This window comes from Accipiter gentilis, chromosome 38 (genome assembly GCF_929443795.1).
Source record: "Accipiter gentilis chromosome 38, bAccGen1.1, whole genome shotgun sequence".
Classification (NCBI taxonomy): Eukaryota; Metazoa; Chordata; class Aves; order Accipitriformes; family Accipitridae; genus Astur; species Astur gentilis.
In genome coordinates, this window is record NC_064917.1 from 204716 (window position 1) to 217466 (window position 12751).

The 12751-nt window shown below is 65.4% G+C and overlaps 2 protein-coding genes across 3 annotated transcripts; one reads left to right on the forward strand and one right to left on the reverse strand.

Annotated features, from left to right (window-relative positions):
• Nucleotides 1-6: 6 nt before the first annotated feature.
• LOC126035170 (uncharacterized) lies at nucleotides 7-5773 on the reverse strand. The gene is made up of 11 exons (XM_049793317.1): nucleotides 5281-5773; nucleotides 4963-5012; nucleotides 4777-4829; nucleotides 4416-4689; nucleotides 1541-2796; nucleotides 1363-1440; nucleotides 1135-1246; nucleotides 902-1047; nucleotides 736-812; nucleotides 553-626; nucleotides 7-397 (listed from the first exon to the last, which is right to left on the reverse strand). Exons 1-11 carry the CDS (start codon nucleotides 5298-5300, stop codon nucleotides 315-317), a joined length of 2223 nt encoding a protein of 740 aa, XP_049649274.1. The 5' UTR covers nucleotides 5301-5773; the 3' UTR covers nucleotides 7-314.
• Nucleotides 5774-9536: 3763 nt separating this feature from the next.
• On the forward strand, nucleotides 9537-12740 carry LOC126035188 (forkhead box protein P3-like). 2 transcript variants are annotated; one of them, XM_049793347.1, is made up of 10 exons: nucleotides 9537-9677; nucleotides 9792-9882; nucleotides 9966-10083; nucleotides 10183-10258; nucleotides 10644-10712; nucleotides 10826-10952; nucleotides 11069-11133; nucleotides 11795-11896; nucleotides 12375-12496; nucleotides 12618-12740. In XM_049793347.1, the coding sequence occupies exons 1-10, from the start codon at nucleotides 9537-9539 to the stop codon at nucleotides 12655-12657; spliced, it is 951 nt and encodes a 316-aa protein (XP_049649304.1). In that variant the 3' UTR covers nucleotides 12658-12740. The 2 variants fall into 2 exon arrangements, with proteins under 2 accessions (XP_049649304.1, XP_049649305.1); XM_049793348.1 differs by lacking the exon at nucleotides 11795-11896.
• Nucleotides 12741-12751: the final 11 nt, after the last annotated feature.

The window sequence follows — 12751 nt, forward strand, 5'->3', positions numbered from 1 at the left end:
TTTTTAGATATAAAATGACAATTTTACAAGATCTTGACCCAAAATGTACAAAAACGGTCCTAAATTAGTTGTATTTCTCTCTCTGTGGGGAGGGGGGAGATTTGGGGGATGGAACCCCAAGCAGCTGGGGAGACTGGGGACACCCCCCCCACCATGGGGGGTTCCTGGAGGGGGGGGCCTCAGGTTGGGTGGGGGTTCAAGGCCAACAAACACCCTGAGCTGTGTTGGGGGCCCCCCCAGCCCCTCGTTACCCGCAATGCCTTGAGGGGGAGGGGGAGCTGGAGCACCCCCCAGTCCCGTCCCCCCCCCCGAAATTAGTCTCTGCCCCCATTGGGGTTCGTCCGTCCAGCTGGGGGGCTGGGGGTCTTCTCAGGCAGGACCTCTTCCACGCCACTGCCTGGGGGGCAGGGGGACACAACACAAAGTCAGCCGCCCCCTCCCCCCAAGAGGACTTGGGGTGGGTCAGGGGGAATTGGGGGTGCTCCCAGCCCCCCATTTCCCAAGGTGATAGGTATTGGGGTACCCCCTGGAGAGGGAGGGGGTGTCACTTACCATCCCCGTCGTCGAGGATCTCCTGCACATCCTCATCATCGTCTACGATCACCACGCAGTCCTCCCCACTCTCACTGTAGGTGGGGGCATTAGCAAGGGGGGGGATGAAGCTTTGGGGTTCCTTCCCCGGCACCCCCAAAATCCCGGGGTACCCCCTGGCCACCCCCCTACAGTGCGGCTGACCTTTCAGGGATCCCCTCGGCGCCCTCGCCCAACAAGTAGAACTGCAGCGGGTTTGGCCATAGTTCCTCCTTGATGATCTTGGGGGAGAGATTTTTTTGGGGGGTGGGGGTGTCAGGGGGGTATTGGGAGCACTGGGAGGAGAGGTACTGGGAGTGCTGGGACTCACCTCAGCAATACGATCTCCCGCAGGGAAGCTGTGGTCCCCAAACCAAGCGAAAAAGCTGCGGGGGGCCGGTGGACCCTTGTGGGGACGAGAACGGGGGTCCTGCCCCTGCCACCATCGGATGGGGGTTGAATGGGACACCAGGTGACCTGGGAGGGGCAGGGGGGAGAAGGGGGGGTCACTTTGGACCCCCCAAAATCCCTCCCTAGGTTGTAGGAAGTGGGGTGCTCACCCACCAGAGGGACCGCGCACGAATTCCTTGGCCACAACATCGTTCTGGAAGTAGGGATTGACGCTGAAGAAGAACCGGATCCTGCACCCGGGTCGGGCTTGGCCAAATTCCTCCACCTGCGGGATCCAGGTGCCCAAGTACATCACCCTCCTCCTCCCCACTCTCTGGGGGAGGGGGGGCTCCCCCATTCCCCCAACATCTCCCCACAATCCCCCTGGGGGCACACAGGCACCTGTAAGCTCGTCATGTAGCTGAGGGCATCCTCATCGCGGTCGCTGATCATGGCCGAGAGCTGCGGGTGGTTCAGGAACTGGGGAAGGGAGTTAAGGAAAGCCAGAGGCCTGGCTTTGTTGTGTGTTCCCCTCCTCAAAATTCCAACCCTCCCCCTCTTCCCCAAAAAAAAAGGATACGGCAGTGACCCAGAAGCCGGGGATGTGCTGAATGAGGCGGTTGCGGCGCTGCAGGTGCGGCCGCCGGCGGAGCCAAAATTTAGCGCGGAGGCGGCGGAAGGCGTGAGCCGCCTGCTCCTCCACGGCCTCCAGCTCCAGCTGCACGGCCTCCAGGGCTGCCAGGTACCGCCTGGGGCCTTCCTCCTCCTCCTCTTCCTCCTCATCCTCACCCAGAGAAATCACTGCACACTCCTCTGGGCTGTGGCCTTTCTGCCGTACACTGGGGGCTGGACCCCCTTTGGGCTCCGGGACCCTTTTCTCACCTCGGCTTTGCTGTGAACAGGCGATGGTGGCGGTCTCCAGACACTCCTTGAGCTCGGTGGCAGTCTCCAGGCCTCCCTTGCTCCTTCTCCCCTGCTCCAAGCAGCGGGTGACGGCGGTCTCCAGGCTCCCCTTGCGCCTGTTGGTGGTCTTCAGGCTCCCCGTGACCTCACTGGTGGTCTTCAGGCTCCCCGTGACCTCATTGGTGGTCTCCAGATCCCTCTTGCCCTGCTCCAAGCGGCGGGTGACAGTGGTTTCTAGGCTCCCCTTGTGCCCGTTGGTCTTCAGGCTCCCCATGACCTCGCTGGTGGTCTCCAGGCTCCCCTTGCCCTGCTCCAAGCAGCGGGTGACGGCAGTCTCCAGGCTCCCCTTGTGCCCATTGCTGGTCTTCAGGCTCCCCGTGACTTCCCCGGTGGTCTCCAGGCTCCCCGTGACCTCCCCGGAGGTCTCCAGACCCCCCTTGCCCTGCTCTAAGCAGGGGGTGACGTCGGTTTCCAGGCGCCCTTTGGGCCCCACGGTGGTTTTCAGGCCCCCCCTGAGGGAAGCGGTAGTTTCCAAGCCTCCGCCAGGGGGCGCCGTGTCGCCGGCGCACTGCGCATGCCCGCTGGCCGCTCCTGGCGCACGCGCGCCACCGCCCTCACGGCGACCTCCGGCGGGAGGTGACGTTTCTCGGCGGGTAGAGACGACGGTGGGATCCGTCTCGCTGGCAGCTTCCAGGCGGCGGAGTTTGGCGGGAGAAGGCCGGTCCGCCCCGGCCCCGCTCATGGCGGCGGTACCGGCGGGGCGGGGGCGGTTCCGGCACTCGCTAAGGCCCTTAACGGCCGCCGCCCAACGGCTGAAAAGCGCGCGCGCCGCCGCCTCGCCCCGCCCACCCCTTTCGTCACGCGGCGCCGCCCATTGGTTGCCCGCCTGCTCCCCTCCCTCCCCCTTTCGCCAGCCGGTTACCGTGGCGACGCCTGTCACGTGGGGCGGGAGAATCGCGCAACCAATCGGCGCCGCTCCCTTTGGCGGGCAACTGGGTAAGGGCGGGGGGGGGGAGGAGGCTGGTGCGCGCAGGCGCAGCGCGCGGCGCGCACGTGCGGCCGGCGCGAGCGCCCCGCCGTGACGTGCCGAGGCGCGAAGCTCCGCCCCGTCGCCCAGAGTCGTCGGGACCCTCTGAGGGGACGGAGGTGTCGCGGCCGCGTTCCGCTGCGGGGCCTATACCGGTGGGTCCGGGGGTGCCGGGAACCCCGTTCGACTGCATCCAGGGGATGAGGACCCCCCCCGCCTATGCCCAGAAGGCTAAGGACCCCCCCCACCTGCCTCCTTGAGGGCTAAGGACCCCCCCCCAGCAGGCTGAGGACCCCCGCAGCTGCCTCCCTGAGGGCTGAGGACCCACCCATTGGGCTAAGGACCCCCCTAGCTGCCTCCCTGAGGGCTGAGGACTCCCCCAGTGGGCTAAGGACCCCCCCAGCTGCCTCCCTGAGGGCTGAGGACTCCCCCAGTGGGCTAAGGACCCCCCCAGCTGCCTCCCTGAGGGATGAGAACCCCCCCAGTGGGCTAAGGAACCCCTAGCTGCCTCCGTGAGGGCTGAGGACCCACCCAGTGGGCTAAGGACCCCTCAGCTGCCTCCCTGTGTGATGAGAACCCTCCTCCAGCAGGCTAAGGACGCCCCCAGCTGCCTGTCTGAGGGCTGAGGACCCCCCCCAGGAGGCTGAGGACCCCCTTAGCTGCCTCTCTGAGGGCTGAGGACCCCCCGCAGTGGGCTAAGGACCCCCCCCCAGCGGGCTAAGGACCCCCCCCAGCTGTGTCCCTGAAGGCTGAGGACAGCCTTCCCCCCCCCCCCCTCCGTCCTGGATGCCTCGCAGGGGGCATCCATGTCGACCCCCTCCATCATCACACAGGCCATGACCACATCGTGACACCAAGGGTGAACCCCCCCTACCACCCCACCCAGTGGGAAGCCAGGGCCCCCCCCTCCCCAAATCTTCCCGGGGGGGGCTGTTTGTCACCCACAGGGCCCGTGACCTTTGCTGGGGACCTTCCCTGGGTGCAGGAAACGGCTGCGACAGAGAAAGGACGGGGGGGGGGAGGGAAACCAGCCCCCTCCCCCCCAAAGAGGGAGAGCCAACCCGCTTCCCCCCCGCTTTGCACCCCAAAAATCCCACCCCCACCATCGCAATCACCCCCACAAGGACTCGGGGAGACCATCTTTCTATGGCTGTATGTACACAGGGGCACCCCAAAACCCGGGGGGGGGGCTCACACGAGTCTGAAAGGGGTCCCCCAAAATGGCCACCACCCCCACCCAAGGTGGGGGGGAGCCAGTTCCCAAATTTGGGGCTGCAGTTTGATAGTCCCATGCTGCAAATCAGCCCCCCCCGTTGACCGATTTAGGGGGTGTCCCATGCTTTCAGGGGTGAAAATTTGGGGGGCGGGGGCCCCCCCCCCTTCATGTCAGCCAGGCCAGCGCCAGGTAGAGCCCCAAGGCCAGGGCGGCCGTGGGCCCCCCCCCCGTCCCCCCAAGCCACTGGTACCAGTACGGCCAAGGCCAACACCACCCCGCACCCCCTCAGAGCCCCCCCCAAACCCCCACCTCGCCCCCGGGGGGGCCTCGCCGGCACCACTAAGGCCCCCTCCACCGGCCCCCCCCTCCCTAATAAAACTGGGGGGCTGCGGCGACCCCCTCCCGCTTCGTAACGCAGCGCCATCTCATTAGCTAACGAGGTGTTGGGGGCTCGTTCGGGTAAAGGGGGACCCCCGTTTCTCGGGGGGGGGCCCCCGTTGTCTCCAGGCTCCCCCCGCAGCCGGCGAAGGTGGGAGAGGTAGAGCTGCTCCAGCTCCCGCGCCACCGCCTCCTCCTCGGCGCCCTGGGGGGGGGGCAGGATTTTGGGGTACCCCCTCCTCCTCGAGGGAGGGGGCACCCCACTTTTTTTTTAGGGGGGGAGTTGTCTCACCTGTGCTGAGGGCTGCTCCGCATCCACGGGGGGCGTTGGGGAAGGGTCGGGCTCTGTGGGAGGGAAAAAGGGGGGGGGTGTTGGGAGGGTACCCCTAAAATTGGGGGGATACCTTTAAAATTAGGGCAGTACCTCTAAAATTTGGGGGGGGTACCTCTAAAATTTAGAGGGGGGGGTGATACTTACCCGCGCCACGGTCGGGGTGTGGGGGCTGCGCGTCCTCTGCCTCCTGTGGCCTTTTTGGGGGACACGGGGGGGGGAGGTTCATAGGAGAGGACCACCCCCTCCCCCCAAAAAATTGGGGGTCAGGGCGCGGCGTCTGCAGCCCCCCCCCCCGAGGGTGACCCACATTTGGGGGGGGAGGACCCAGGCATGCCCCATAGCCCCCCCGCGATTTAGAGGGGCGCATGCGGGGAGGGGGGGGGGGGGCCGTTGACCCCATTTTTGGGGGTGGCCCCCCCCATGCAGTTTTGGGCCCCCTCCCCCCCCACCCCAGTCTCTTACCTGCCCTTCCCAGGCCTCATCCAGCTCACGGGGGGCTGCTCCCCCCCCGCGCCCCCCTCCCCACCCTGGGGGGGTCCCCCAAAACCCCCGCTGCCCCCCCCCGGGACCCCCCCTCCCCGCCCCCGGGGGTCCCAGGGCCGGTATTGCCGCAGGCGGGTAAGGGGGAGCCCCAAAGCGTCAGCGAAAAGGACCCGCCGGGACCCCCCCCCCGGGGTGGGCGCGGGGGTGTCGGGGTCCCCCGGGGGGGGACACACGGGGTTCTGGGGGTCCCCCAGGGGAACCCAGGCGTCCGGGAGGGACGGGACCGGGAGCCAGGAGTCCGGGGGGGGGGAAAAGCCGCCGTGGGGGGCATGGGGGTAAGGAGGGGGGGTCCAAGGGGGGTGAGGGGGGGTCCCGGGCCGCGGGGCAGGCTGGGAAGAGCCCCCCCGGCGCGGGGCATGCCGGGAGTCCGGCCAAGGAGCGGGAGGGGGGGGAGCCGGGGCGGAGGCGGGTGCCCGGGCCATGGCGGGAGGGGGCGTGGCCGGGAGGGGGCTGCGCAGGCGGCGGGGGCGGGGCTTGTGGGCGGTGGGGAGGGGCGGGGCCGGGGCGGGGCTTATGGGGGGTCCCAGGGCGGGGGAAGAGGGGTGCATGGGTCCCAGGGCAGGGGGGATGAAACGCCCCCCCCCCCCCCCTCCCCAGGACGCTGAGGGGTGTTTGGGGGGGGCCTGGAGACTGGGGGGGGGGGGTGTTTTGGGAGTGGTGGTTAAAGGGGCATCCCTGTACTCGTGGGTCCCAAGGGGCCACGGGGGGGCAAAGTGAGGTCCCCCAGGTGCCTGCACCCCTTGGGGAGGGGGGGTACTGGGGGCAAAGCGGGGTCCTCAGGACACGTTGGTCCCCTTGTGACCCCCACCCCCCAAAAGGGAGCTTCAGCACAAGTGAAAGTTTGGGGCGGTGCTGGTGCCCCCCCCCATCCCCATGGGGAGGGGGCGGAAGCGGGGGGGTGTGTGTGGAGGATTTGGGGGGGCCCCCCAGGACCCCCCCCCCCCCCAAGAGGGGGAGGGTCCTCTGACATCACGGCGGGGGGTACCATAAAAAGCGGGGTGCCACGGGCGGGGCGGGCAGGTGAGCGGGGTGCTGCTGGTAAGCGGGGTTCGGGGGGGACGATAGATTGGGGGGGGGGCTGCGCCCCAACACACGCAGGCACAAGGCGGGCTGGGGGGCAGCCAGCGTGCGAAGGCCTTTGCACGAGGGGCCCGCGCACGCCCTCACGCCATGGCACATGGCCGCCATGGGGACGGGGTTGGGGGGTCCCTATGGTGGGGAGGCATTTGGGGGGGGGGGGGGGGGGAGTGGAGCAGGCCCGGACGCCTGGGTCCCCTGGCCGCCCCCCCCCCACCCCGGTTTCCTGCTGTCTCAGGGCGAGTTTCAAGTTGCTTCGAGCTGGGGAAGTCCCAGGGGGGAAAAAAACACCCCCAACCCCCCCTTTCCCTCCCGAAACCGGGGAGAGGTCCCAGTGTGCTGAAACCGGGAGCAGCTTTGGGTTAAAGCGGGGCGAATTTGGAGTCAGAAAGCATCAAAAAAATAACATTAAACCGGCGGGTTTCAGGTGCGCCATTTCCTCGCGAAAAGGGTAAAAGTCGGGGCCTGCAGCTGGCAAACGCCCCCCCCCCCTCCCCAAATCATTGGGGTACGGAGGAGGGGTGCTTTGTCGAGGGGTTTTACCCTTTCTAAGCAATTTTTAAGGATTTGAGGGTGCCCAAGCGATTCAGGTCCATTTTGGTGCATTTCCCGGCTTTTTGGAGTGTTTTGTAGCTGCTTTTTCCGACAGCATTTTTGGGGGGCGTTTTGGGGTGTTTTTTGGCATGACAGGACACAGGAATGGGGTGGCAGCACCCCTGTTTTGTGGTGTCACCATCCGGCTGTTTCAGGGTGCCTTTTTGGGGGCATTTCTCCCGCTTTTGGAGTATTTCCACCTGGCTGGTTTTGGGTTTTCTCTGCTCTGCCGTTTTGGGCATTTTGCTGCGTTTTGGGGCGTCTGCCTGGCCAATTTGGGGTGTCTCTGCCTGGCCATTTTGGGGCATTCATCTGCATTTTGGGATGCCTTTTCCTGGACGATTTGGGGTGTATCTGCCTTATCTTTTGGGGGGTATTTTCTCCAGATTTTGGGGGTTTTCTGCCTGACCAGTTCAGGGTGTTTCTGCCTAGCCATGTTAGGGCATTTCTCAGCATTTCTCGGTGCGTCTTTATGGCCATTTTAGGGTGTCTGTGCCCAGCTGTTTTGGGGCATTTCTCCTCATTTTTGGGTGTCCCTGCCTGGCCAATTCAGGGTGTCTCTGGCCATTTTGGGGCATTTCTGCAGGTTTTAGGGTGTTTCTCTGAGGATATTTTGGGGTGTCTCTGTCCAGCCATTGTAGGATATCTCTGCCTGCCCATTTGGGACATTTCGAAGCATTTTGGGATGTTTCTGTCCAGCTGTTTTGAGGTGTCTTTGCTAAGTCATTTGGAGGGCATTTTTCTGCATTTTGGGGTATCTGTGCCTGGTCATTTGGGGGCATTTCTCTGTATTTTGGGTCCTCTCTGCCTGGCTGATCTGGGGTGTCTCTGTCCGGCCATTTTGGGGTATTTCTGCAGGTTTCAGGGTGTTTCTCCCTGGTTATTTCGGGGTGCCTTTGTCCGGCCATTTTAGGGTATCTGTGGCCAGTTGTTTTGGGGCACTTCTCATTTTGGGGTGTCTTTGCCTGGCTGACTTGGGGTGTCTGTGCCCAGCTCTTTTGGGGCATTTCTCCTCTTTTTGGGGTGTCTCTGCCTAGCTGATTTGGGGTGTTTCTGCCTGGTTGTTTAGGGGCATTTTTCCACATTTTGGGGTGTCTCTGCCCAGCCATTTCAGGGTATCTGTGCCCAGTTGTTTTGAGGCATTTCTCCACATTTTGCAGTGTCTTTTTCTAGCCGTTTTGAGATGTTTCTGCAGGTTTCAGGGTGTTTCTTCACGGTTATTTTGAAGTGTCTCTGCCCAGCCATTTTGGGGCATTTCTCTCCGTTTCAGGGCGTCTCTACCCAGCCAATTCAGGGTGTTTCTGTCCAGTCTATTTTGGGGCATTTCTCTGCATTTTGAGGTGTCTCTGCCCGGCCATTTTGGGGCATTTTGATGCATCTCACCCTGGCTGTTTAAGGGCATCCGTTCCCAGTCATTTTGGGGCATTTCTCTACATTTTGGGGGTGTCTCTTCCCCATCCCTTCAGGGCCGTCGCTTCCCTGGCTGTTTTGGGGTGCCCTTTTGGGTCTGGGGGGGCCCATCCCCAGCCCCCCGCCCCCGCCATGACTCAGGGCTGTGGTTTCCCGTCTATAAATCGGGGGTGGAGGTGCCCGGGTGTTGCCCAGAGCCATGGCGGGCGCCCGGGACCCGTGAGCTGGGGGCACTGGGAGGCACTGGGAACTCACTGGGGGGCACTGGGAGGCACTGGGAACTCACTGGGGGGCATTGGCATGATGCTAGATGGGGGGGGGTACCGGAGTGATGCTGGGTGGGACTGGGAGGGCTCTGGCGTGACTGGGAAGGGGGACTGGGAAGGGGGACTGGGAAGGGGGACTGGGAAGGGAGACTTGGAGGCACTGGGTGGGGACTGGGATGGATTGGGGATTGGGGAGGGGCTGGAGGAGCACTGGGTGGGGAAAATGGGGAGACTGGGAAGGACTGGGAGTCTGCTGGGGGGGTACTGGGGTGGACTGGGTGGCACTGGAAAGGACTGGAAGGGGTTGTGGCTTACTGGGAGGGACTGGGGGGCGTTGGGAAGGACTGGGAGGGATTGCGGCTTACTGGGAAGGACTGGGAGGCGCTGGGAAGGACTGGGAGGGATTGAGGCTTACTGGGAAGGGCTGGGGGATGCTGGGAAGGACTGGGATGGACTGCAGCTTACTGGGGGATGCTGGAAAGGACTGGAGGAAACTGGAAGGGACTGGGGGGGTACTGGGAGGGACTGGGATGGACTGGGGAGACAGAGAAAGGGACTGGGGGGCACTGGGATGGACTGGGAGCTCCATAGAGTGACAGTGGATGGGATGGGGAGGGGGTGCCAGGGGAGGACGGGAGTGGGTCCAGTTCATACTGGGACCACTGGGAGATACTGGGGAAGGGGGGGGGGGGGGAGAACAACTGGGGGTGCCACAGGGTCGGGGGGGGGGGGGCAGTCCCCCCCACCCACGCGCTCGTGCCGGGACTTGCCGTGACGCAGGCCCCTCGTGCGAGGCGGCTCGCACGCACGCCCAGGCCTCGCACGCTCATGTCGCACAATTTGGGGGGGGGGGGGAGGTTGTCTGACACAGTGTCACCCCCTCCCAGGCAGCGCCGCCCCCCCCCCGGCCCCCAGGATCGCCCCACGGTGCTGACCCGCGGAGATGGGGGGGTCCCTCGGCGCACTCAGGTGGGGGGGCTGGGCCTGGAGGGGGGGGTGCTTGGGGGCGGGGGGGGGGGGGGGCGTGCATCAGGATGTGGGGGTTCACTTCTTGCTTTCCCCCCCCCCCCCAAAAATCTATAGGTGCCGCCCGAGGGGGGGTCACGCCCCCCCTTCCTGCACATTCAACACCCCGGGGTGCTGGTGATGAGGACACGGCTCCCCCCAGAGCATGGTAAGCCCCCCCCCCCGCCAAACCCACACCCCCTCCTTTTGGGGATCCCCCTTTTTGTGACCCCCCCCCCCCAAACTCTTCAGGTCTCCCCAGCTTTGAGTGGGGCCCCAAAGACCCCCCCGGCCGTGACCGAGCCCCCTCACCCGCCCCCGCCGGCAGCGACCCCCCCCAGCTGCCCCCCAGCGCCGCCCAGCCCCCCAGGTGAGTGGGTCCCTTGTTGGATGGGGGGGGGGGGGGGGCACCCCGGACCCCTGGGTCTTCACCTCCCTCCCAAAAATATGTGCCCCCACCCCAACGCAGGGCACCCCGCTGTGACCTGGGCGAGGTAGCGCAGTGCCTGCGGCAGCTGGAGAGGATCCAGGAGCTGGAGCAGCAGGTGAGGGGGACCCCCCCCCAAATCCTCCCCACCCCCAAATCCCACCCTGAACCCCCCCAAGTGCCCTGTGACCCCCCCCAAAACCATGAACACCCCCCCCCCCATGCCTGTGGCCCCCATGTCCCCCCTCCAAAACCTTTGCTCCCCTAAACCATGTCCTCCCTGTGCCCCCCCCAAACTGTGCCCCCCCCAGGCCCCCCCCAAACCATGTCCCCCCCCCAGACCCATGCCCTCCATATGGCCCCCTAAACCTGTGTCCCCCTGAACCCCCCACACCATGCCCCCCCAACCTGTGTCCCCCCCCAACTACACCACCCCCCCTCAAACCCATGTTGTGTCCCCCCCCTACCCCGTGCCCCCCAAAACTTGTGTTCCCCCCCCCCAGCTGGCCCGCGAGCGGCACCGCCTGGGGGTGTTGCAGGCGCAGCTCATCCGGAGGAGCCCCCCCACAACGGTAAGGGGGTGGGGGGGGGCAAAATAACGATGACACCCCAAAACCAGGGCGGGGGGGGCCTGGGCCCCCCCCAGAGTGCTGACAGTCCCTCACATGTGTTCTCCCCACTCCAGGGCCCCCCCGGGAAGGGCCAGGCTGGGGTACCCCCAATTTGGGGCCAACCGCCCCCCCCCGAGGGGGAGCCTGAGATCCCGCTGCCCCCCCCCGGGCACCCCTGGGACCACGGGGGGCTCTGCCCAGGTGAGCACCAGGTTTGGGGGGGGGGTGGGAAGACAGGGGGGGTCCCCCAAATAACCTGGGGGGGGAACCCCGATGCCTGGGTCCCCGCTGAACCCCCCCCTTGGGCCCCCCCCCAGAACTGGAGTACTACCGGCTCAGCACTGCCCGGCCCCCCTACACCTACGCCATGCTCATTCGCTGGGTGAGTGACACCCCCCCCCCCCTGCATCTCCTATAGCCCCCACCCCCATGTCCCCTACACCCCCCCCGCCCTATACATCCCCCCCCCGATTCCTTATAGCCCCCCCCCAGCTTTCCTGTTTCTGTGGCTGTTCCCCATAGGAATCCCCCTCTCTGTGTCCCCATACCCCCCGTTTCCCCCCCACCCCCAGCCATCCTGGAGCCCCCTCCATGTCCCCAAACCCCCCTGCCATGTTCCCATGACTCCCCCAAACCATCCTGGAGTCCCCTCCCCACCCCCCCCATATCCCACCCCCCCAAAAAAGTGTCCCCAAAGCCTACATTCCCCTGTGTGCCCCCCCACCTCAGCACTCCATGTGTCCCTGTACCCCGCCCCAGGCCATCCCAGAGTGTCCCCATACCCCCCCCAAAGTGTCCCCAAACCCTGCCATGTGCCCCCCCCAAAATGACCCCTAGAATGTCCCTGTACCCCCCACCATGCCCCCCAAACCCTGCTGTGCCCCCTCCCCCAGACCATCCTTAACTGTCCCTCTGCCCCGCTCCCAAAATGTCCTGTGTCCCTGATCCTGCCGTGTCCCCAATCCTCTTGAGCCCCCCCCAAAATGTCCCAACACCCCACCAACTCTACTGTGCCCCCCCCCCAAAACACCCCCCCCCCCAAGGCCATCCTGGAGTCCCCCCAGCGCCAGCGCACCCTGGGCGAGATCTACCACTGGTTCAGCCGCATGTTCGGGTACTTCCGCCACAACACCGCCACCTGGAAGGTGGGGACCCCCCCTGCACCCCCAAATCCCGACCCCCCGACACCCCCCCCCACAAGTTCGGGGTGGGGGGGGGTTGCCCCAACACCTCCCCAAAAGATCAAGGGGCTACCCAGGACCACCCCCCTACCCCTGCCATCACCAGCACTGGAAGGCAGGGATCACTCCCTAGCACCGCAAAATGTTGCCACACAAAATGTGGGACCCCCAAACCGGTCCCCTGGGACCCCCAATGCTGCTCCAGGGACAACCCCCCAACACAGCCCCCCCCCCCCCCAAAAAAAAAGTGTGTGTGGGATGACACCTGCAATTCTCCCAAAGCCTCTCCAACCATCACCACCCCACCCTTGCAACAGCTCAGAGACCCCCACAGCCCCCCCCCCCCCCCAAACCCCTAAACATGCCCCAGACCACCCCAAAATTCCTCAGGGAATTTGGGGGGGGGCAGCCCACCCTAATTCCCCAGAGTGTCCCCCCCCAGAACGCTGTGCGTCACAACCTGAGCCTGCACAAGTGCTTTGTGCGAGTGGAGAACGTGCGTGGGGCCGTCTGGACAGTGGACGAGGCCGAATTCAGGCGCAAGCGGGGTCAGCGCTACCCCAGGTACCCCCCAAATTGGACCCCAAAACCAGAGGGGGGGGTCCTTAACCCCCCCCCCCCAAACCGTCCCTGATAAACATGGGGTTCCCCTCTAAACCCCCCTCCCTCCCCACTTCCCCCACAGAGACTGCGACCTGAAGTGCTTTATGCCCCCTCGGAGCTGAGGGGGGAGGTCCCCCCCGCCCCCCAAAACCACAGGGGGGGGGTGGAGATGGGGGGGGTGTCCCTCCAAATTCCCCCCGAAAAGGAACATGACGA